The sequence below is a fragment of the Cyanistes caeruleus genome, chromosome 10 (assembly GCF_971803275.1).
Source record: "Cyanistes caeruleus chromosome 10, bCyaCae1.hap1.1, whole genome shotgun sequence".
NCBI classification, from domain to species: domain Eukaryota; kingdom Metazoa; phylum Chordata; class Aves; order Passeriformes; family Paridae; genus Cyanistes; species Cyanistes caeruleus.
This window is the reverse complement of record NC_141710.1, coordinates 21,833,483-21,859,228: the sequence shown is the minus strand read 5'-3', so window position 1 is coordinate 21,859,228 and position 25,746 is coordinate 21,833,483. Positions and strand designations below refer to the sequence as shown.

Below are 25,746 nucleotides of genomic sequence, written 5' to 3'. Positions count from 1 at the left end.
TGTCCACTGGCCCTGTGGTTTAGGAGGATGGAGATGTTTGCTCTAAAGCCTGGGAGAAACAGATATTCTAGTTCAGGAAAGAGACTTCTGTCAAGGCCAGGTGTTCCAGTTCAAATGGATTCTTTACTTTTTTTCCCCTTGGTGACAACCAGAGCTTACAGTTGTGAGCTTTCTTCTCCTAACTTCCTTTACATGGCCTACCTGGATTCCTGAGGGCTGTTGGCATTGGGTTTCAGTCTGTTCCTCCTCCTGAAGTGTCCTTGTTGGGCAAAGGTCCTCTTTACCCTGAGAGGATGTCCCAGGCATTCCCTTGCAGCTGTGGTGCCTTTGGGAGACCTGGCTGCACATCCCACTCTCAGCACTGTGGATTTCATCCAGGCAGGGCTCCTTCCACGTGCTCAGCTCTGCAGTAACATTGATCATGATTGTAGTATTTTCTCGTTCTGCACAGCCTTAATTTAATGATATTTGTAAACTACTTGAAGACCTGTGGATGAAAGATGTTCCCTTGTTAGCAAGGCTACCCTGTGCGGTGTTCAGGCTTAATAGGGAGCCTCGGAGATAAAAAGCACCATAAATCCTGGATGAGATGTTAACAATATCCAGTGTAAGTGATGATGACCAGCTGCCAGGCAGCTCTTGGGCTAGAGCTGCTCTTTTATTAGTGCCACCCCCAGGTTTTCTAGCACAGGGTCTTGTTTCTACCTGTGATGAGGGACAGGAAATGTGTGACAGGGTGTTACTCCAGCACCCTCCAGCTTGCAGAGGACTCTGAGTGAAATTTGGGGAAGGACACACCTGCTGAGTGCTGTTTTTGCCAGGGTGGGTGTAGAAGGTCCCTGTTCCCCCCTGTGTTTGGGTTATTGAGGCTGGTGCTTGCAAAGCCTCACCAGGCTGTCCTGGGGAATTGATGATTAAATTATTGCACTAACGATCTATAAACTACTCAAAAAAAAAAAATCAGTGAATTAGTTTCATTCATGTCACAACAGGTTCCTGCCTTCAAAGATGACAAAACCCCTCATGCTTTATGGTTTTAGTTAGACCCTGAATGTTTGATGCTGTTGTTTTCCGTCGCGCAGAATTTCCTGATTTATACCAGGGCAAAGAAATCGGGATAAGGCAGACAAAATCTCTGCAAAACCATCAGAATGTAACCTTTCTTATGACCCTCCATACCTCCTGCAATCCTGCTATTTTTGTAACTCTGGCTAGGTAGCAGGATGAAGATTACATATCATCCTCCAAAGCAGCGCTTTTATTTTGGTCCTGTTATTTTAGGAATAATCAGCAGAGAACAAGGATCCTTCCTCTTACGAATTTCATGTGTTTCCCTGAGGGGACTGATAGCGAGGGGGGCTCTTACAGAATATACAATTTCCCTAGCAAGAGTTTAGATAAATCTTATCTGCCCTTGAATCTGTGGTAAATCTTTCATGGACTTGTGTGGAGCCTGAGTTTCAGTACATTGTTCACATGCTGCCTTCTAAATCTCGGAGCTGCAGCGTGTTCAAACACCAGTAAAAACCCTGTTTCAAACCATTACACACAGCATAGTTTCATGTGCATTTCTCTAGATGTCTAAATTTGGTGTTATAAATAAAAATGATCTTTTTCTTTCCCCCCCCAGGCCAAATGTGTGCCCAGTGTTTGAGCTGGCCCTGGTGGGACACCAGGAGCCCTGCATTCAGTCCTTCAGCAGGATGGTCAAGATGTGGAAACAAGGCTGCACAAAGGGGAGGTGGTGTGTGAGCTATGAGAGAAGGTAATGTATCATCTATTGTTATAAACAGCTTTTGTTGCTAATCTTTTTCTGCAAGATCTTTAACTTTTTTGTGAGAGGAGTTGTGAACTGTTTCATCTGAAGTGTGTGGTTATGGGCATAGTGTCCTCCTGAGATTTGGCTTGAAATCTGTTATTACTGAGTAGAAAATGTGACTTTTTAATGTGTTTTGGGTTGCTCATGAGCTTCGTGGCTGGCTTTAGATTCAGAATTTTACACTATCAGAAAATGTTCCTGTCTTGTTCTTGTTCAGGTGAAGCCCAGCTGTCAAGTCATTGACTTTGAAAAATTGAACTTCTTTCTGTTTCTGTCACTTTCTTAGAACTGATGGGAGATCTGACTCCCCCAACAGCTAAACCCAAAATTGATTGGGGGGGGAAAAAAAAGTTACCTTTGACTAGCCTGAATACAAATTCTTCTAAATAATACGTGGACATAGCACATCAGAGCCATTGGATGTTCCCAGGATGCAGTTTGCTACATTTGCTTATTTTTAATGAGAATTTCCAAAGGAGGCTATAAAAATGTCTGATAAATATGACACAGGAGTACAGCGTGCTGCTGGTGAGGTGGGGCTGAGTGGAACAGGAGTTGTGATTGCTCTCTGAACCTTCCTTGCCCCACAGGTCTGGCTACTACACGGTTTACAAGCAGGTGTACAGGATGGAGCAGCAGACCGTCTATAAGTGCTGCCCCGGCTGGGCCCAGCGCGACAACGAACGCGGCTGTCTGCACTGTGAGTTGGGACAAACCTGGGGCAAACCAAGAGGTGACACCCTCAGGCCTTGCCTTCCTGCTGAATCCCCACTTCCAGACACAAGGGTTTTGTGATTTGTAACTGGGATTTCCCTGGTGATGGGGGCATGAAGGTCCATTAAAAATCCAAAAGCGCTCACATAAAAGTAGCAAAGAGCTCTAATTTTAATCCACGTAGTGAAACAGTTTAGATTAACAGTCTAAACTCCAACTGGAGTTGTTGCAGCATTTTTGTGCCAGCCTGGCTTTGACAGGCCAACCAGATTTATTGCTGTTACCCAAATGATGCAGAGAAATCTGCTGTGAAGAACTCGCTCCCTGGGTGTAGAGCTCACTGTGGGGTCTCACTGGTTTTGGCATTTGCACTTCTGCTCTTGCCATTGAAGCAATTCCTTGAAGTTCATGGAAGCTGTTCCTGCCCTGTGGGTCTCCATCTGAGGAGAACCTGTTTCTCTCACTAATTTCTGATCCTGATTGGATGCTTTCCTGAAAGATGGAATTTAATTGAAATGATAAGGCAGCGCTTCAGCCGCTGTTAACAAGACATCAGGAGAAGATGGCAACCTACTCAGTGTTTAGTTTTGTTACTGTTTAGTCAGTAATTGTGTTTTCTATATGAAAGTTAGCATCTGTTCTTATTTATTTTTTAATCTTCATACCAACTTCAGGGTATGCATTCGAAGAGCTTGCTTTTATGGTTGTCTCTTTGTAGTTAAAAAACAAAAACAAGCCTGAGAGGTATTCCTGTTAGTTTCAGCCTGAATCTACATATTTAGTGTGCACCTGTTTAGTTGTTAGAAGTCAAAAATATGTTTACAAGCTGTGTTTTAATCTCTGGTGTAAAGGAGTTTAAGGTATGTGAGCACCAGTGGCAAAATGAAATTTTCTTCCTGAAAGAGCAGTGCAGACTTGCTTTGAATTCTTTAAGGCACCAAAGTGGTTGAATTACTCTTTTATATTTGATACTCTTTGCAAGTTTGGCTCAAGCATGTGGAATTTGAGTTATTGTAAATAAAACTGTTCTGTGTTAGAGGAAGGGAAGAATTGTAATTCCCTTCCACATATATAATATCTCCCAGTGCATCAGTGGTTTTTAACCATTCCTACATTATTGTCTGGCAGTTTTTCTTATTTTATTTTGGATTCAGGCAGTGCTTTGAGTCCTGCCTTCTGCCTCTGAAGCACCTTCAGATTAAACTGCAATACCCAAACCTAATTTTTATTAAATTTCCTCATATCAACAAGGTAGTTACACCTATGATACCAAGTCCTTTGCCCTTCAATAAGAACCTGGGTTTCTTCTTGTTGGGAAGGTCATGTTGCAACAGGACTATCTCTGTTCTGGAGGATCCTTGGCACAAAAAGAACTAAAATAGCCTGTCCTGTTGTGTTTGTGTGCTCTAGTGCTCTGCACTGCTGGCACTTGCTTCAACGGAGGGAAATGCTCTGGAGAAGGGTCCCAGGTGTGCCAGTGTCCTGCAGGATTCCAGGGCCCTCGCTGCCAGTATGGTGAGTCCAGTGGAAATTGTCTCAAGTGCACCTGGTGCTTGGATAAAATGCATCTTCAGCAATAATCTCTAAAACAAGAATATTTTATTAATGTTGATGTAAAATTAAAGGTGCTGCCTTTTTTTAAATCTTTATTTATTTATTTTGGTATTGAATTTTAACAAAGCAATATGAAAATCGAATTTGATTGCTATCAGATGAGTGAGTGTCTGGTGGACAACATCACTGAATATCCCCAGTGGTGTCCAGTGGAATATCTGGCTATGGCTTCTCAACTTGAATGCTCTTGTGGTGCTCTTACTGAATTTCTCAGCCTTGCTTTTACCTTTGTGAGAGGAAATTCTGAGTCAAAGCAGGTGGGCAGTAGGCAAAGAATGCAGCAAATGAACCCCTGTATTTGTTCATGGGGTTTTTTTTTTTAGTGCATCTCAGAGTAGGAAGGTTTTATAGCTCACTACCAAATATTTCATAGTATTCCTGGAATAATATATGCACCAATCTTTCATTTCACTGTGTTCTAGCATACTATAGACCAAATTCTGTGTGACTTAGACTCTATCACCCACTCTCAATGAGAATCTTTTTTGTCTCACACACTGGCTCACAATTTGATAAACCCACAATGGGTTGTCTTGTAATTTAACACACTGTGTAAAGCTCTCCAAAATTACAGAACTGCATCCATTTGGCTTCTTAAGAGAGGAAAGAAAGTCATTCCTTCAGAGTAGGCTGTGATTGGGACAAAGGATTTCTTTTGTATTAGGCAAATGATAATTTCCTTTTCAACTGAAGCATATTGTGCTTTGTTCAAAGGAAGGCAGATTTTTAAGTATTTCGTTTTTTTCCCTTTTAAATTCTAATATGTTCGTGTCCTCACCTGGCTTGTCTGTCAGGCAGTATGAGTCAGAAGGACTATAACAATAAATAAAATGCAGAGCTGTTTACAATGGAGCTGGTGCTGCCTGCAGACAATATTAGTTCAGTTAAGCTGTGATTGGGTATTTCTTTACTGCCCACAGAAACAAGTTTATGTGGGTGAGTTGAGACGAGCCAGAGTGACACCAAGGCAGGTTGGTTGTGATTAACTTACAGAAGAGCTGCTGTTTCAAGGTAAGCAGGATCACAGTCTCCAAGAAGGCCTTACAAAAAGCTTTTACCAAATGGAATATATCTCAGCAAATTATAAATTGTCCTGGCCGTTATAAATTGTCTTTTGAGGCTCCTTCTGCTTGGCAGTACCAGTGGAACTGAGGCATTCCCAGCAGGCAGATTGTGTGGGTGCAGTGTGTGGATAGCACAGGTCAGGTTTTCAAGCTGAAATGAGATTGTGCAGTCTCTATTTCACAGGATGGTGACTGCAGCCCCTGTAAAAACAATGAGAGGGATCCTGCAGTCCTTGCTCTTTGCACTTGGGTGGAACTTTTATCTTGGGTCGTTTGTCTGCTTTCTATTGATTCCTGAGGTTTGAATGGAATTCCAGTAGTCATCATTTTCAGGTTTATACAGCAGCTGCTATCACAGCCTGGCAGGAGTAAGTTTATAAATTGAATTCTGAAGGGAGAAACCTTCTTTCAGGAAGAATGCTATGGACCATTCACCTGCCTAACAAAAGCAAGGTAATTTAGAGTGTAAGGCCTCTTCACTGTTGCAGGTGCCTCCAGTCAGATTCTTTTGAGGTTTGTATCATATTTGTGCAAGCAAAAGGAAGAAGAACTGTACTGTGAGACTAACAGCCATAGCCTCTAGGTTTCCTGGCTGCTGTTGGAATATTGCTCTTAAAGTAGCTTGGATTTAATGTGGCTGCGTTAATCAATAAGTTCTGGGTTTAAATTATCATTAAGCTTAGTCTGTGCCCTCCTCCCTACTTGTCTGTGAGACCTGACTGTAAATCTGACTGTTTTCCTGCCAACCCAAAAGGAAAAGGGGATCTCTTCCACCAGCATCTTTTTCTTTGAGGATTCAGCAGAAGGGATGGGTGCCAGGGAAGCCAGTTTGGTTTTGGAGTGCGTGCTATAAGATGTCAAAGCTGGTGCTGGGATGTGAGTGAGGCTGTCAGAGGGGATTGTTGGTGCAGGGGCCATGTCCTTGTGCCTGGAGACTCTGTCCCTGAGCTGCCAGGAGTGCCCAGAGCCCCTCCTGGGGCTGTCAGGGGAAGGGAGGCTCCAGCTGGCTGTGAGACCCCAAGGTGCTGGCAGAAAGCTGCCCCTCGGCGCTCCTGGCTGTAATCTTGGCTTCTGTCACTTCTGCTGTTGTGGCCTCCTGACAGAGGAGGAGCCACAGGCATTTCATAGCTGCCCTTGAACTCATTGAGCAAAATCATTTCGTGTTTCCCATTTTATATCTCCCCCTCTCCAATCTTTTTTCCTTTCTTCTGTTTCTCTCATCAGCGTTGGCAGCTAATTCTGAAGTTTTACTTGTGCAGTGGTTCTCATGATCTCCTTGCTGGGTGCTGTGAGCTCCAGACAAGAGACAAGAAATTATTATAAAAATATCACTAAATTCATTGCTCTAAGAAGTAAATGGGAATGTACATCTCAGGAATCTTCTTCCTGTGGAGTTTGTATTTGCTGTTGAGTTAGGGAGCAGGTCAGTGTCCTGGAAATGGAATTTTGTCCTGAAGAAAGTTTGTGATGGATCCTCCAGAGTGGCTGATGACAGCCCAGTGCCTCACAGCGATCTCAGCAGAGATGATTTCTCACAATTGGCATGATAGCAGCTAATGACTTCTTAAAGGGATGGTGGGGTGTTTTTGCAGCCTGGGACACGACATGTTCCTGATTAGATGCTGAAAGGGTCAGGGCTCCTGTAACAAATTTAATGTAATTGTGTTTAGAAATGTGTTACTGCATCCCTTGTACACGTCACTCCATAGTTTTTATTATTTTTCCCATACAAGCAGCAGTGAAAACTTAGGAGGAAGATTTATGAGTGAAATGGTCGAGTTCTTCATACAGCCATTGCAGGGACTGGGTAACAGATTGAGCTGTCTCTTGCATTGTCTGCTGCAATTTGTCTTGTAATAATAGACTTATATCAATTACAATGTAAACTTGCAAGCTGCATTTCTTTCTGTTTTTTAACTTGTTTGGAACTTGTGATCCCCATTTGTCCCAGTGAAAGGGAGGGAAACCCTGTAACAAAAAAGAAGGCAAAATCCAGTGCCAAGAATAAATCCTGCTGCAATGCTGGTGTCATTGATATTCACTAGTTGTCCTGGTAATCTTGTTCAAGGCCTGGTGGCCACCTGAGCTGGACATGGAAGTAAAGTAATTTCATTTACTTTTTTTAATTCAGCCCTGGGACTTTTACTTGGACATGCAGCCAGTGAAAACACTCCAAATTCTACAAAAAAGGGTGTATTTATTTACTCCTCGTGTACATAGGATTGCTCAATGGAAAATGAGGGGTTAGTTTTGACTCTTTAACTGTTTTGTCATCAAATTTCAAGTTGCTGTTGGTTTTACTGAGTGCCTCCTGATGGGTTTTAAAACATAAAATAAAAAACCAGGGTGAGAACTGAACAGGCTTTATAATTTCTTGACTGATACAAAATCTGAGCATGATTAATGTTTTGCAAGAGGCTCCCATAATTAAGAAAGAATAAGTACAATTGAGTCTATCTGAGACAATGGGTGTAATTGGAAGATGTTTTAAAATAATTGAGGAATGACCAGTGAAGGCTTGTCAGGAAAGTCATCTCATGGTGACATGGTGTTTGTCCTCCTTAAAGAAAGCTGAATACAATATTCCAGTGTTTAACAGATAAAGTGTCAATAGATTCAAATTTTACACAAATGTTTGCTGTCACACAAGTGGAATTTTAAGTTTTTTGCAGTGCCTGATGCAGATTATTAAAGGCTGCAGTAAGACATCTTGAGAAGCAGTGTGCTCACCTGATAAGAGCTTTCTTTTCCACCTGCCACTGACCTTGGATATTTAGTGCTGTAACTTTCAGCAAATTTTACCCCACTCTGCCCAGCCTTTGCAGTACGTGAAATGTTGATAATGGTGGCTCATTCCTTCGTCAGGGGCTTTGAGACCCAAGTAATTAAGTGTAAGATAATAGCATTGGAATGTGTATATAAAGGCAAAATGCACACTGGTTGGGTAGCTAAATGAAATGCTTATGAGGGAGATATTCATCAGTTCATTGACTAGCTGTCAATCTCTGCCTTCACTCTGGTCACACACTATTAAGATATTGAACTATATAAAGATTATGGTAAACAAAAATGTCAGCACCTTCTGGATCAGGTAGATCAGAGTTTACACTATAAAACTGCTTGAAACAAAGGTGTTTTGGTTGTTTTTTTTTTTTGAAGCCATTGATTAAAATGGCATGAATTCTGATATATCTTCTTGCAAATAAAAATACTCTTTTCTTTCACTGTGAAAAAGAATTTTCTTCCATTTCCCTCTAGGAAATGTTTTTTGCTGCAAAGACCTGTTTGATACAACTTCTGATTAATGTCCTGTCTGCCATCCTGGTCTCTTGTAGAGATGAAGTTTTTCTTCTTTGAGGCTGAAGGCCTACACAAGGGCAGTGTAAATCCATGAACAAATGCCACAAATTTTCCTTCTTTAAAATAGCAAATGACAAGCTGAAAGCTCCCATGGTTCTGTTGCCCATAGGGATGTCTTCAGTTTTCATGGATCTTTGTTTCCCACTGAAACTATAAAATGTTTAAATATTTGTGGGGGCAAATTAGTTCTGATATCTGGGCCCTTGTTGTGCCAGGGGTTTTGGTATTTTGTTTTCATCTTTTGGCTATGAGTCCCCCAAAAGTCTGACCCAAGACAACCTTTTTAACTTGAAAATTTGCCATTAACCCATGGGGAGAGTGGAAGAGGACGGCACAAGAGATAATTTATGCTCAGATTGCTCTAGTTTAGTGCATGCAATATCTGAAAGACACCAAGTTTGGTTTTAATTCTGTTCCAACACAGTTATTCTCCTGCTTCAAATGGCTCAGTGTCATTAGTAAAATGCCAGCCTGTCATGGCAAGGGAAGCTGAGATGACTGATGAGGCTGCTCAGGGTAGGAAAATACCTGTGCTCTGGCAGAAAGAAACCTCGTGATCCCCCTCTCTCCTCGTGGCACCCTTGGTTCTGTGCTTCCTCCGCTGCTCTTGGACTCCCAGGAGCTGTGATCCTTCAATCCTGTGGCTGTTTCTTGGCTACCACGCTCTCCTGTGATGGAGAAGCGCTGGCAGGCAGCACACAGGAAGGTGGAGATGCTTTTGGGCCTTCCTGCAGCTCTGAAGGAGCCACAGTGAGCTCTTGACAGCTTGAGAGCATCCTGCAGGCTGGGGATGTGCTGCAGTCACTTGTTCTGCATTAGGGACTGGGGTAATGAGCCCTTTCTTAGCACTTGTCAAGGTAATAACAGTGCTGTGTGCTTGGAGCGTCCAAAACCCTTCCAAGGAGTAAAATTTGAAAACATGGGTGTGTTTTGAGCAGCAAGCAGAGCTAACAAGGTGTGTTGACGTGTTTCATCTCATCAGAAGTTAAAAGAACACCGTGGCACTTCCCTTCTGTCTGTCATGTGTGAAGCACACAGGAAACTCGAGCAGTGTCAGGCAGTTTCACATGATGGTGCTTGAATGTCTCCACTTTTGGCTGTGGCCAGCAAGCAATGCTTGATCTTGTGTTAAAGATGTAGCCACTGCTCTAAACTCACCCAGTTTTAAAGCAAATTGGTTTGATTCAGTGAAAGAATACATAGTGTAGGTTTTAAACCTTCATAGTATTTGCAAATTACATTTGCAAATATTGCATTGCAAACTCATATTGCAAATGCAGAAGCTGCTGATTTCGATGAAGTGATCTGAGAGTCCAGTAGATATTTATCTCATTGCTATAATTCTTTCCTACCCTGTGGATTTCAGACATTTAAAACTGTTTCAGAGGCTGTTTCAGGTGATTTTTCTTCAGGGTTAAGAGTGTTCTGCTGCCCAGCATGCATTTGAAAAATACCCCTTTATAACTTCAGGTGGTTTTGGATTTAAAGCCCGACTTCAGTCGTCTGGACAACTCTGCCCTGGCTAAAAATAGTCTGAAATGAAGATGACCTTTTCAGATTTCCCCTCTTGGTATCTCATTTCCCATGGAAACATTGCTGCTTTCAGTGCATCAGTCCCCTCAGTGCGCATCCCTCCGCGTTCCCTGGTGCTGCCATCAGGTGAGCTCACAGCAAATGCAGCTTGGTGTCCCTGTGTAATCCCCAGGGTGTCATCAGCCTCTGTCAGCTGGGGCTTGGCAGGGCTGTCCTGCTGTCACTGCTGCCTTCACCCGGGTTCTTCTCCTGCAGTTCTGCTCCTGCTGACCTTGGAGCTGCTGCCACAGCTGCTTTTCTGCCTCAGGTGGGACAGCGAAGCCTCTCGACATCTACACAGCCAGTTTGGGCCCTTCCTGAAGCACAGGGAGGAGGGGGGAAACCTGATGTATTTTTCTTTCAGTTTATGAGCAGTTTAGCAAATTTAGTGAAGATTTATATGCAGTAAAGTCTTCAGTTGCAGCCTTTTAGCTGATTCTGGCCTCACTGGAGGGTTTAGTCCTTCAGCACTCCAGTGACATAATTGCCTTGAAAATCTGAGAAACAAAAAAGCACTGCTTGACTTTTTTGTTTTAACCCCTAAACCTTAATGAAACCTCTTTTTTCAAGAGAAAAAAAATATATTATTTTGAGTATTAAGAAAAAAATCTATTTCTAATCTGCAATGTCATCCTCATCACGTAGGTCTATCAAAACAGTCATCTCCTGACAAGCTTTGGTCTCATGGTGACACATGTAATCTGTAATCTGTCTCCTGTACTCTGCTGACAACTGACAGGTCTCCTGATGCTTAAAACAAAATGGGATTTGCATATTTAAATTATAGATGTATACAGCTACAAATTAACGGGAAGGTAACATCGGACCTTAAATAAAGTGTCACAAGTCTGGAGCTGGTTAGAAACCCATGAGAAAGATGAGTTGGATGTTCTTCTGGGCAGAGATTTGCAGAAGACAAATGCAGTGCACAGATCACTGCAGGAGGTCTGTAATCTCTCAAGGAAAAAAGTTATGGTTGAGATAAAATGGCTTTATCTGTTCTGATGGTAGATAACAGTTGATTCAGAGATTGATTCCAGTTGTGAGCAAGACCCTAGGCAGGACTCAAAAAACCTGAAAGCATGGCTTCCTCCAAACTTTCCATTCTTTCTTCTTTGCTTCCCTCCTCACACCCACCTGCTCTTTGCCAATATTGTCCATAGAAACACCTTTCATCACCAGCAAGACATCTACCTCTCCAGATAAAAAAGCCCTTCAAAGCAGCCACTAAAAAGCTGTGAGGAATGAAAGCGTTGCCATCCTAAAACGGGAGCGGTAAAAACGCTGATTGAAAAATGCTGCCTGGCTCTGTCCTAGGTCTGACAGGATATAATCATCAGCCCATCTTGCTGAAAGGCTCTGCTCTGCCTGGGCTCCACAGCCACGAGGAGGAAGCGACAGGTAGACAGACAGCAGAGCTGCAGCTGCAAACAAATATGTCAGAAGGAAATGAACCTCAGAATAACCACGAGAGAGAGAGAATTCACCCCTGTTGTCTTTGCCACAAAAAGGCTGTTTATTTTGGGCTTGCTGCAAGAGGAAAAAGTAAAAAAAATCACAGGGGGAGAGCTGCTGTCTGCCTGCTGGCATTTATTTGCTGTTGGGTGAGGAAATTTGGCTGCAAGTCACAGCAAAGCTGAGCGTTGTGCAGAGGCGCTGTGCAGGTTCATTCTCCCTCCCTCCCACACTGACAAAAGGTGAATGAGCAGACTTGGAGTCTCCAGAAACATCTGGATTCTATTCCATGACACCTGCATGGCCTCTGTGTGGCTGTGGGCAGATTTATTTGGGTTTGCTTCAGGGATTTGAGCTGCATCCCAAGGAATCTGATCAGGTAATGCAGATGAATTTAGTTAGCCCGAGGTACCATGGCTAAGCTCTGCCAGCACCCAGTTCATGCAGCACTTCTGGAGCTCTGGATGCAACCCCTGTGTTCATAAAGCATCCAGACAGCATGGAATTTTAACTGATTTGGCAGAGTATCCAGCAGATTATTATGTCTTTAAGAATATTTTTATTGCGTTTTGGTAGCTTTTCAGAGCGAGGTTGGAGGTGGTTGCTGTGTTTCACTGTCCTGTCTGCAGAGAGCTCTCCCCTTTTCCAGCTTTCTGTTCTCTGAGTCAGAGGTCAAACACTTCTGCTGCACTTTCCCTCCCATCCTCAAAAATCTTTGGGCTGATGTGTGTTTCCAAAGAGGCACAAACATCAGGGGAACCCTCCACAAACAAGCCCTGGCTGGCTGTTGTTTTCTACTTCAGTGGCATCAGTGTGTCACTGCTGATTGCTGCTCCTGCCGTGAGATGCTCTTGAGGCATTGTCACTGCAATGTTTCTTGTGAAGGGGAGGGAGAGGAGCTGCCTCGAGCAGCACTGCAAGGACTGTGATTGACAAAGTCAGATTTGGGTAGCTAATTGCTTTTGCTGACCTAAACACTTTGACACAGGGATATGAACAGATTTGCACTGTTGGAGGGAAAAAGGAGACTCTAGAAACGTGTGGGTTGAGCTCTTCAGTCAGGACTGTATCACAGGTTTGGAAGGGACCTTAGAGAACATCTTTTTCCAACCCCTTGCCATGGGCAGGGACACCTTCCATTGGGCCAGGTTTCTCCAAGTCCTGTCCTTGAACACCCCCACGAAGGAGGATCTACAACTTCTCTGCTCTGGTACCTCTAAATCTATTTTAAGCCAGGAACAGTGGCCTTTAAAAATTATTTTAGCATCAAAGGAAAGCCTGTGGTGCCTGTCCCTGTTCCTCTCCAGACCTTGTCTGCAATCCTCTCAAGCTGGGCCTGGGTATGTGCTTTATGCCAGAGGCTGTGTTTTAAGGCTTAAGAGTAGATGTGTTAATGTGTATCATGTCACTTTTTCTACAGAAAACTCCCTCCATCCTGTGCCTTGTGTCTCCTTGAGCATCCTCTCAGTGCTTTTAAGGAAAGAGCTGTTTGTTGTCAGCCATCACCCACCTAGAAATTTGTTTTCTCAGGTGTAATGACTGCAGCAGAATTCTCCAGCATAAATACCATTTTACAGTCATTTAACAGCATTTTCAGTGCTGATATTTATTTCATCTAAAAGGGGCAGAAGAGTTAATTGCATTGTCTAGAAAGGGAGGCAGAACCTTGCCAGCAACCACGAGGCATTGCTGCTCACTTGATAGAACTGAACTCACAGCAGTGGCAGCTGGATTTAATTATAAGTTTGCAACCCTGTGGTTTCAGCAGCAGCTGCTGAAGAATGGATAATGCAAGTAGCCTTCGAAGCCATTCACATTAGAGATAAAACCTTGTCATTCACCAAGACAGCTGACTGAACAAGTATTAAAATGAATAAAGATTTCCCCAGGGAGGTTGCAGGATGAGGTTTGTTTTTTGTCTCGCTGGCTCTTGCTCAGATATGTCAGGCATGCAGTCCCAAAAATATGAGACTACTCGTAAATAAAAGTCTCAGATTATCTAATCTAAGCACTGGTTGTGTGATTAACCTCAGCAAGTTAGGAAGGAAACATTCCTTATTGGAATTTTTTGTATTTCTGTAGCAATCTTAGGAAAGCACCATCCCTGGAACAGGGAGGGATGGGAGAACGCTCAACATGTGCTAAAATTCACTTAATTAAAAATTCACTTTGTCATTTTATTCAATGATATGTCAGTAATAGACTACCACAGCTGAAATGCTATGGAAAAGTATGTGACTACTTAAGTTATATTTTCATTATTTTGTTGTTGATCTATTTCAGCCTTTATAAATCGAAAATTGAAAATTTTAAAGAGAATTTGAGCCTTGCAAAACTAAAACTAATAGTTAGAACCTCCACAGGCAAATGAAAATACTCTACAAGTCAGGCTGGAATAAGAACTTGGTGTAAATGATTTTTCCAGCATCACTGGTCAGTTGTTTCCTAAAATGACTTCCCATGCTCTCTTAAATTTTGAGGTGAGTAATGATTTGGAGTATTGGAAACCCTTTTCTGTTTTCTCTGCCATAAGATTTGGTATCCTCTGAAAGTAGGTCCTGTTTAAGATGGGTTTTGTTGGTCATATAAATACTGTGAAGGCTGGGTAAATTTCAGATTTGACTGTTTGAAAATTGAGTCTTTAAGTCTCCTCTTGAGAGCTTCCTTTTTTCCCCAATAACAATGAAAGCACTGGCTTTGCTTAAAGGAACTGCAGCTTTAATTTGTCCTGGCAGATATTTAATTTCTGCTTTGTCACATCTCCTGTGGAAGAAGAGGCAGCTATGGAAGAAGTGGTCCCTGGAGGCACTGGCCCTGTGATTCTTATAATTTCTTTAATTTTTCAGTGTCTTTATCATCATTTTTCCTTTTTCCTCTTCATTTTTTTTCCGTCCTTGCTACTTTCCAAACCTCAAGTTGTGACTTAAACTTTAGATCCAGTTATATCAAAATTGTTTTCCGCGTCTTCAGGTACTTTCTAATAATCTGAGTACGCCAAAAGTTGAAAAGGCCAAATCTATTTCGTGACCACCTGGAATAAAAGTGGCTGCTCCTGTTTTTCAGATGCCTGAGAGATTCTCATGGAGGTACTGAAGTGGGGGAATTGGTGTCTGTGCTATCCTTTTAAAGAAAACTTATTTCTTACTGTTTCCTTTTTTGTAAAATCTAATTGCTTTTGCTTCACACAGAATTCACAGGCAATTGCTTTTCTCGCTGTTATCCATACTGCAAGGGTAGCTTTTGTCTGCAGGGTTGGTGACCTGAATCTGTTTTTTCTCCCTGTAATCTCAGTGTTTGGGAGCTCAGAGAGCTGACAGGAGTTAGGGGAGGCAGTGCTGATCTGCTGCACGTCGTTTCCTTCACATGAGAGTCCTGGAAATCCTGTTAGCATTAACATAATGTGACATGGGGGGAGAAACAGCCCATTCCATGGGAATTGTTTTGGTTGGATTTTCACTTGTCCATCCATCTCTTCTTTCCACATCCACTCCAATCTGAGCTACACCTGCAGTGTGACTTTTATCCTTTCCCACTGACCCTTTTCACTGAGGCCTCTAGATCAGCGTGCTGCATTTATGTTGTAAATAATCCAGAAGCTGTAAATGCAACTTTTTTGGGGGTTGGGAGAAAAAAAAACCCCAACTCATTATGATGTTAAACTTCCTGAATATTTTCTCATTCTGGATCTTGGTATCCTATGGAACATAGTCTTGAAATTGTGTGTAAATCTTATTTAACTGAATATCCTCGTTTGCTTGTTTTGCTGCTGCTGTAAGTGGGGGCTGTTAAATGAGTGATGTTTTCCAAACTGAATCTGCAGTGGATCCTTTCTGGATCCTTGTACAGACAAAGAAATCGAGAGTTCAGTTAAATCCTCCCTTCCCCCATTTCTGTGTTTTGTGGTTCAAATCTTCTTTCATGCACTGGAAGGTGGTACTGTACGAATGGATCTGGGAACTGAATTTGGAATTATTTTCACACACAATCTCCACTTGTAATAATCTTTCTTTAGTTTTCTGTGCTGTGGGAAGCAACAGGAGGGGGAATGTGCTAACACAGTAGATAAGAGAGAGATGTTCATCAGAGGGCAGACTTAATAACTGTGAAATAAGTGAATATATTACAATGCTTGCTAAATTCTTTGCATGGAGAGCAAATTCATCTGTGGCATGACTGTGCAATTATACATTGATTGCAGCAGAGTTGTGCTTCACATCTCTAGAGAATCTCGCCACAATTTGTTTCACGTCCCACCTCTGTTCCAGCCAAGTAAACTCGAGACAGAAGAAAATTGCACAATACATGGGGAAAAATGGAAAAGGAGAAACTGTAGGTGTAGCTCTGAGTGTTGCTCTCGTCATCATCTTTGTATTGCAGAGAGCTTTGTGTGAGGATCCATTTATCCTGGCAGTTGTTCATTATCCTGCCAGCCCCTTGGCATTATCATTCATCCTGACAAGCACATAATAAAGCCAGGAGTTTCAGAGCTGATGAACAACTGTATCTGTGAATAAATACTTCAGGATTTTTTGGGCTGGGCAACTAATTCAGTTTTGCTGAAAACACTCTCTTGATTTTGTCTCATTCTACGTGGAAATGGGATGGCAAATAGGTTCACCAAAACCTGAAATGCCATCATTCCTCCCATGGACTATGGACAGCTTTCTGGAGGTGAAGGATAAAGCTAACTAGCAGTTTAGACAAGTGTATGAAGAGTAGCATAACTCATTAAAATATCACAGAAAGTTACAGTTATCCGTTCAGAGCAGTTCAAACTGAGCTTTGGATGGTACCTGCCTCGTCTCATTTTTCTCAGAATTCCTGTGTATTCTGAGATAAGTATTTGCAGTGTAAGGGTGCTGTCTTTATTAAAAAAAAAAAAAAAAAACCCAAACAAAATCAAAAAAGAACCCCAAAAAACTGAACAGGTGGCATGCTACAAGCATATCAAAAAAGAACCCCAAAAAACTGAACAGGTGGCATGCTACAAGCATATTGTTGTAATAGCCTGGTCAGGTAATTTGTGAGCTCAGCACTTCAGAATTGCTACTGCATCCCAGAAATGGTTCTTTTTACTTCTTGGAGTCTTGAAATAAGACTGTCTAAAGGAAAACAATTGAACTACTCAAAATATCCAGACCACCCATAATTGTGAGGTTTCAGGTGTACCTAAACATTTAGCAAAGGGAGATGCACAGGTTGGAGTGGGGGAGAATGCAGGGGAGAGAACTGAGTGAGGGTAGATCTGCTCTGACATGGTCTTGGTTAACCAGCATGTTTTGAACTAGTTCTCTTAGTGCAAGTTCTCCTTATTAATTGATATATTGCTCTCATGGCCTCTTGATAAATGTTCATTTACATAAGCTTTCAAAAACGCAAATTCAATGCCGGTATCTCTTTTCTTTTATTTTTAATAGACATATCACTGCATCAGGATGAAAGTGTGTATAGCAACAGCACATTCTATCTTATAAACATCCAGATAGATTTAAAATATGCTCTCTGGGTAGCACTGTGCCTTGGGATTCAGAAGCAGAACACACCTGAAGCGTGTGTTACCCTGCAGCTACAGCCCTGGCTGGCCTGCACTGCAGTTCATTCTGTCTGTGCAGTGCTCTGGATAGAATGCTGTGGGTTTTGTTTGCCCTTTACCCTGACACAGGTTCTTAGTAACTATCACCTGATTTATTTTATTGGGCTTCTTCCCATCCAGTATCAAATTTCCTGACCTAGGAGTTTTAAGCAGGCCGTATTTTTTGCTCTGTTGGGAGGCCCATATTTCTGTCACCATTTCAGAGGTTTTCTGTGTGGTCATTATTAACCTTGCTCAGTGCTAACAGCAAACCTGTGAGGGTTTTAACTAGTGATGGTGAAGATCTCTTGCCTGTATAACACACTGCCTTGACAGATGTGCCAGTCTCTTCCTAATGATTCTCTGATGTCTGTGGGCTAAATTAATTGGTGGCTTACAAAGCTTTGCTGCACTGAAGCTGGAGGACAAAGGATGGGGGTTGTACTTGTCCAGAAACTACATCAGTGTCCATGCCTTGTACTGTACACAGTCCTGGGGAAAAGAAAATAATTCTGGCTTTGCTGTGAGAGGCCAGAGTGACTGAAGGTTCCTCTCATCCCACTTGAGGGACAGAGAGGTCCTGCTTTATCCAGCACTTTCCTCAAGTCCCTTTCCTGCCAATGCAATTCAGGCTCACATTTCATCCACTGCAGTGTTTTTTCTCCCTTTCCTTCCGTGTTTGATGCTGCAGGATGTCAGTGTGAGCTGTGAGGCTCAGGGCTGGCTGCCTGTGTGTGACAGTCCCTCAGACAAGGATGCTGCAGCGTCCTGGGAAGCGTTTCTCGTGTTTTGTTGCACTGGAGTGTGAGCGGAGTTGGTGCAGAACTCCTGCAGAGCATGGTAAAGCACCTGCTCTGCCTCCCAAGCCAGGAGGGCTTTGTTGCCTTGCTGTAGGTCTCCAGGTCTTACAGATAATCCAGCCCTTGGGATGGAAGGGATGGCTTTAGGTTGAACCACAGGCGTGTGAGTTCCTCAGGACACACCTGCCCCATCCCTGCTCCTGCCCAGCCCAGCAGGAGCTGCTTGTGCTGGCTTTGGCCCCTCTCACCTTCTCTCTGAAGGTTTGGTGTGGCCAGGTTTAAACTCTGCATCAGGCTCCTTTTTCTTTTCTACAGAAAATGAGCTCTCAACGCCACTGCCATGGGTCTGTCCTTGGCTTGTTCTGTGTCTGGGGCAAGCAGCTTTCAGACTTGCTCTTCTTACCCAGCTGTGAAGTACACATTAGAAATGTGGATGGTTTATTTATCTTCATAATTGCAAAGCCTTTTGAAGCCCTTACAGAGAATTCCATCTGTATGGAGAAACACTCATTAAAAGCCTGTTCAGTTCACAACGAAGGAAGTGAAATTCTGTGGTTTAAAAAATACTCATTTCAAAATTCTCTTTAAAGCATTGCAGCAACTACATTAAAAACTGAGGAGGGCTATTGATTTAATGCACACAATATGATATTGTGCTGTTAGGTTTTTCTTTTGATAGAAATTTGCTATTGATTGTTTTCACTTTGACCAGATATTAATGAATAGTGAAGTAAGTCTACACAAGTTGCCAATGTAAAAAAAGGTTAGAAAAGTTTCTTGCCATTTTTGTAGTGTACTTGTAATGATCTCATTCTTTCTCATACTTAAGTAAATTATTGTCTTCATTTTCTTGAGAATAAATTTAAGCTTAAAATGCAAGTTTATATAAATGGCAGTGCTTCGTGACTTGCTGTTACAATTCATAGGCAGGAAAATGTGAAAGTTGCAGATACTTGAAGAGACTTTGGCTGAAATTACCCTGACTTAGACTCTTTTCAGCCCTGCTGACTTTGAGGGAGGGATATGAGGCAGCAGAAGACTTGATGCACCATTAACCAGACTAAAATAGAGGACCTTCATGCCTTAGGTACTTGCAGCTCAGACTGAAATCAGTGGGAGGTTTAAATGTGGAACCATGCAAGTTCAGGTTAAGATGGGTGAACCTGGAACAAAGTGTCCCAGCAGAATTGGGGAGAGTGTTAAAATACCACTTTATGTACAATGGCTTTGTCTGGCAGGGTCCCTCCTGGCTGCACACACCCTAAGCGTGTTTGGAAGCTTCATTATTGCTAAAAGATGTGCTGTCACCATGGAGTAAATGAGAAATGATCACCTCCTGCTAGAAGGGCTGGGAGACCTCACACACACGAGGCATGACTGAATCTCTCTGTCCAGGGACTCCAGGCTGGTGCCAGTCAGCGTGGCAGAATAAAAGCACATCCTAGCTCAGGTGGAGAGGACAGAGAAGAGTGAGAAGAGAGGAGAGGAGTTCTGACTTCAGTGGTTAGCGGTGTTGAGTGATGTGGAGTGGCAGTTCTGCAATTACGTGGATCTGGGACTATGCAGGCAGAGGGAATAGTCCTGGAGCCAGAGGAGAAATTTAGGAATAGGTGCCAGAAGAATGGATGATTGTTTCATTTTTAATTCTTCTTATTTATACCATTAATTTTTTATAGATATTTTTTTTTCCTGTCTGATGCCTGAAAGTTAGTGGTTTCTGCTATAAACGGAGGTTCTGGTCTTGGCAGTGAAATGCAGCTAGAGGATTTTGGCCGGTCGGCTTGCTTAACTCTGCCCATCTGTCATCAGCATCCTCTGCTCTGTGGCAGAGAGAAACGGGGAGTTTGACTTCAGAGATGCTTGTTATGCCTGGCATGTCACTGCTCGTGACAGATCTGATGTACTCGTGTAGCAATTAATGGTGGTGCAGCTTTTCTTTTGGCACCATCATGCTTCGTGAGTTTTCATCATCCTGCGCTTAGTTTGAAGTGAACAAAACACTGAATATTAGAGACAGCGAAGGCTGAGGCTGCAGATGCCTTTGCAAACAGCATGAGAGAAGATGTGCTGTGGTTTGGGCCTGGCTGGGCATCAAGATTTCTGTTCTGAGCTTGTTCTCAACATCAGAGAGATGCTTTGTCTTCATCTCGCCCTCATTTGGAATAGAGCAACAAAATTCAGGTGTTTATGGACCTGAAGATCTCCCTTATTCTGCCTCAGGTAGAGAACACCTCTGACTTCAGGAGAGCCCTGCTGTGGCAGGTGCTGAATAAATCTGCAGGGATCCCTGTGACTCCTCTTAGAGTCCTCAGTGAGATGAGGAGCCCTTCAGTCACACAGCGTGACGTGTCCCTGGCTCTGTGCGAGCCTTGCAGCTTGGCTAGCATCCCAAGAACATCCCAGTTCTGTGGCTGAAGGAAACCCCTGGGGCTTTGGGGGCCATAACCCCTCCAGATGGGCTCTCAGGGTTGGTGCAGAGCAGGGATCCCCAGCTGCTCTCTGAGCAGCTTTGCTCTGCACGAGCATATGCCTCCTCCATGTCTCACCAGAGCTGGATTCCAACTCGTGCTTTCTGTGAGATACTTTATTGAGTGATCTAAAAACTAAACAAGCTTGTTTTTCTTGGAAAGGTCTCAATAGCCTTTATTGTAAATTTAATTCTGCTGGTGTTTCTGGAAGATCTGATTGGCACAATCCACTGTGTTGGGCCTCTTCTCAGAGATGGTCAGCAGGATGGGTTTAGTGCAGCATTAAAATCTCCTCTGCTGAGAACGTGACTACTTCAATTCTAGTGTAAAACCAGCAAAATAAAACACTGAATTTAAACTACTTTGCCTCAGAATGAAACTCAGTATAAATATTTAGGCTAAAATATGAAATGTTTTACAGCAAGATACAGTATTCAGCATCTACTCACATAAAAGAAGGTAATAAAACAAAGATAATCTTTATCTTCACCAAACGAAAAAAATCCACAATGCTGATCTCATTTAAGCCTGTATAAATAATTACTCTGAATTAATTTTGGGTTTATGTTTATTCTGCAATGTGATTGTCTGACAGCTGTTTATATGCAGTTGTAGCTTTATAGCCTAATTCTGCCGCTGCTGATGTGAATGTAAACTCAGCTTCATTCAGTGGGAGGACAATTGGACCCATCTGAAGGGTGAAACTACAAGTTTTTACTTTATAAAAGTAAATTGTTACAAAACCCCTTCCTGTCTGGGTTTTCAGTGATTAGAATGTGTTTTCCATATTCAAACTGTAACAAGTTGAAACTTGCATTATTATCTGTGCTGGTTTTAGTGACTATTACAGCATGTTTCCAAAGTGTTTTACAGGCATAATATTTCAGGATTTTGCTTATTGTAGTCTTTAAACTGAAAAATGGCCTTCTAGAGCTGAGCTGTCCAAGTCCAGTTTGGCAGCTGCTCTGCTGCAGACTTGGACCCAGCCCACATCACATCTTGTCAACAGAGTTATTCCATATTGTATTACAGATTTCTTATATAAATAACTCCACATCTCAAAGGGACTGGAACAACAGTTCTGGGCTGTGACTTTTCTGATCTTTTATGCCTTTGCTGGCAGTGATGTGTGTGTGGGTCCTGACTCAGCTACTGCACTCTTTGCCTGCTCTTTTCCCCCTCCCTTTCCATTGTTAATACCAGAGGATCACTTAGGCACCTCAGCCTAGGTCTGAAGGCCCCATTTGCTGGCCAGTTTTGCCCTTCCAGCCTGGAAGGCCTGGATCATCTGTGCTTTAGAAAAAGAATTACAGTAAATCTTTCATATGGGAAAAGACTTCTCGGAGCTTGGACTTTCTTATTTTATTCCCTCTGCTTGTATTATGTGTGACAACTGAAGTACCCAGTCATAATCATTTCAAACCATCATTATTTAGATTATTTTTCCCAAAGGCTATGTAATTCTTTCTGTTTTTTTGCTGTTGATAGGAATGGAAGGGACAGATTTTAGATGTGGCTTAGTCACTTTACCATTTGCATAACAACAAGAAACATTTACTAAAAATCACTTTCCACTATACAATAATTTAATACACAAAAAATAAATATATTTAAAATACCTTGAAAAGCTATTTATCTCCAGAAGAGGTTATTAGAGGCTATTCCTTAAGTAAATCTTTCTGGTTTCAATAAAGAAGGAACGAGCTGCTTTGGGATGCCGTGAGAAATCCCAAACAGTTTCTTGATTTTCTTTTTCCCAGCCACCAGTGTTGCAAGGTGGGAAGCCTGGTTATAATTCCAGCTTTCATGATAGCCCAAGGCACTTTAGTAAAGTCAGTATTTGTTCATAAATCTGGCGTGGATGGAGGTCATCTCTTAATGAATATGTAATTTGGAGGTGTGTGTGCATGTCTACGTACACATGTTATCAAAGGCTAAGGAAAAGGGTTAATTCTGTAAATCTGTAGAGTTTTTCAGTCATTCTTAAAGGTATTAATGCTGTTTTCCTGCTTTTCTTAGAAATTTAGTTGACATACACATACAAATGGACTCCAAGTTCAGTGTCACTGAATAGTCTGGGCATTGTGGATACACACAAAGACATTCTTTAAGAGGAGCTTCTTCCCAGCCATCCTCCTTAGAGATGCTCACAAGAAGAGCAGAACCTTTCCAAGACTTTTTTTCTGAGGATCTGTGTCTCAGCTGAAAGTCCTTTAGGACTAATACTGCAGCACTAGCCTGGATATTGAAATCTCGGCACCATTAGCTGGAGTGTCCCAATTACTTTAATTGACACAGACATATTTGAGGAGAGAGGCTGTTTCCAAGGTTACCGGGATTTGAATTACAGCATCACTTTTTAAAAAGGAAAAAAAAAAAAAAAGATGGAAAAAGCCACCTTCCCTCTAAACTCCAGTCCTATTAAAAGTCAAAGAAATTGTAGTAAGAGTGGAGTAGGCCCTTCCCAGCCCTAGTAAATATGGTGCTAAGCAAAATTATTCAATGTCTTATCTAATGCTGTGGCCACTTTGATTTGATTTATTCAGAAAGTACCAGTGTTATGACTAAATGCTCTTAAAGGATCAGATTCTGGATATAGTTGCAGCCACTGGGGAATTCTGTGAAACACTTTCTTCAGTGTCAGGTCCACGTGCATGTCTGGCACCAAAAGAAAACACATCTTCTCTCATCACCCCTCTTCAGGAGAAATGTGTTACAGTCGATAGAAATGAGAACTGAGCCTTCAGCTCTGTTCTATATTAATGTTAAAAATGTTCATCTTATTATAAGTTGGCCTAATTCTAGAAATGTCGTGTCTTCCAAACACTTTTAAATAATTCTTAAAAATCCTCCCTGCTCTGTGATGCAACTCCTGGTTCCACTGCTGCATTCCAACATCTGTTTCACTTTAGTGGGAATTTCAAACGCTTGCCCTGGATGTGCTGTGTGAGAATTTGAGGGTGTGATTTTATCCAGTTTCCAAGGCCCTCACACTGGAAATGGCAGCAGGGCAGGCGGGGGTTTTAGGCTGTCCTAAAAGAGGGAACAGGCATGGGATAAGTTCATGCCTAAAGTTGTCCTTCTGCCCCATTGCTGCCACTTTATTGTGAATGTTGCAGGGAAATACAGAGCGAGGCTGCTGTGACATCTGGAGCTCCTTGTCAGCTTGGTGGCTTTCCCTGAGCCCCTTCACTGCCCTGCAGACCCTTCTCGCCTCCCCCTGAGGCTCACTCAGACATGGAAACCTGCAGGACCTGGCAAGGGGGGCTGTGAATGAGGACAAAGCATTGGAAGGAGGGAGGGAGAATGCAGCAGGGGAGAATCTATAAAATATACGTTATGATTTTTCCTCTGGCAGTCAGTTTTGCTTTTAGGTTTGGAGATGAACACTGGGAATTGACTCAGCCAGTGCTGGAGCTGAACACACTTGCTGTTGTCTCCCCTTCTGCTGTCTTGTGGACTAAGTTGTGCTCAAAAGTCCAGGGGATCGTTTTGTTCTTAATTCTGTATTTTCTATAACAGTCTAATGCAGAAAGTCTCTTTGCCTGTAAGTTCAGCCAATTAACTTTCTGTGAACTCTCCTGCTAAATTTTCCTCTATTTCCATCTCTGTAAATCAGGAGCAGCTTTACTGGCCCCAGTCTGAAGTCTCTTTATGTAATTGAAAGTGGAGAGTCTGAAAAGCAATCTGCAGAAGATTTTGTGGCAGAAATTCTCTTAAGAGAAGGAGCTTTTAGTCCTCCAGTGCTGATGCCACGTCAAGCAGGAGCCTGTGTGTTGTGGAACAAGGACAGGAACCCAGCTCATTTACACCCCAGAGTCTCCTGGGGATGAGACACCTCCCACTGGCTCAGCTTTCTGGTTCAGCACCATTTTAAACCCATTTTAAAGGATGCTCTGGCACACCTGCATTCCCCAAATCCCTGCCTGTCTGCAGCACAAGGCACTGAGAGCCTCAGCCTGGTGCAAACCTGTTGATAAGCATTTGAACACGGAGCCAGAGGAGTTCCATGAGAACTCCAGAGCAATTCTGTAGCTGTGATGAGTTTAAATAAAGTTCAGTAAGGCACCCTGAACCCTCAGATCATCAGTCATCTGTGTGGATGGGACTGCAGTTGTTACAGGCATGCTGTCCAGGCTCTGGAATACTCTGCTAAGGGATCATTCTCAAGACAAGTTCATAATCAATTTTTTGGAGTGAAACCAATTTTTTTCTTATTGGACCAGACTGAGAGATGTGTGGATCTTATCCAGCTGATTTGTTCACTTCAAGCCATTCTGGATTATGTCAGCTTTATTGAACTATAACCATTAAAGAAAACCAAAGGCTGTTCTCAGAGCCCAAGGTCTTTCATTAGAGAATTGGAGAATGGGTAGGGAGGGCTTGGGATGAATTTCCTTTCTAGTCCATGGTTCAGGTGTTTGCAAGAAATGATTTGTGGGGGAATCCAGATTTCTGACTGTGTTTGGCCAGGAGAAGAGGCAACAACACCCTCTGTGCAGCATAATGAAAATAAGGCATTTAATTTTTCAGCATTTTCATTAAGTGAAGCCTGCCAGTTCTAGCCATATGTGCCATTACTGTTTTAATCATATAAATGATACATACACAGAAATGATACACAACTCACACACTTGGAATTACTGAGTGTTCTTTATGCCACTTCTGTGAAAAACAGCCTTTTATTATAATCTTTCAGAGCTCTGAATAAAGAATTGCATTCCTTAGTGTTGAACTGGGGTTTTTTAGGCTCTGTGACTTGTAGCAGGAGGGTTATGTTGAGGACTGGGCATGTGATGAGCAGAAAGTCTGTAGAGAGGAGGCTGACAAAGAGAGGACTCATTCTTGTTGAGAAACCAAATCTACCAAGAACATCTTTTACTGAGCGTATTTTTCTTGATTTTAAAAATTACTTACCTCTTTCTATACAGAAATATACCTCTTTCTATACCTCTACAGCTCTTTTTTTCTATACAGAATCGAGCACTTGGGATAAATGAACTGTAGGTAAGGCCAGTTCCTCTGACTGCATAGGTGCAGTTTTCTCCCAGTGCCTGTGTACTGGCACCAGTTCTGGTTGATTTATGTCGTGCTGGGACCCAGTGTAAGCTCTACCAGCAAGGAGGCGTTTCTGGATGTTTCTGGAAGGGTGTTGGGTGCAAACTGACCGTGGCAGCGTGGCCCCACAGCCTGTGCCTGCCTCCCAGAAAGGCCAGCTAGGTGCAGAAACACTTGGTAGTCTTGTTAAGGGCTGGCACAAATCCCATCTCTGAAACCATCCCATGCAGAACTCGTGTGGTCCTGGCTT

General features: G+C 42.6%; 1 protein-coding gene across 1 annotated transcript in view; it reads left to right on the top strand.

Annotated features, from left to right (window-relative positions):
• Positions 1-25,746, top strand: part of LOC111933310 (uncharacterized) — a 186,863-nt gene that overhangs the window by 11,255 nt on the left and 149,862 nt on the right. Inside the window, exons 2-4 of the mRNA XM_086843258.1 lie at positions 1,631-1,765; positions 2,410-2,519; positions 3,944-4,048. Of these exons, the coding sequence (XP_086699384.1) occupies positions 1,631-1,765; positions 2,410-2,519; positions 3,944-4,048 (350 nt within the window). The remainder of the gene's footprint in view (positions 1-1,630; positions 1,766-2,409; positions 2,520-3,943; positions 4,049-25,746) is intronic.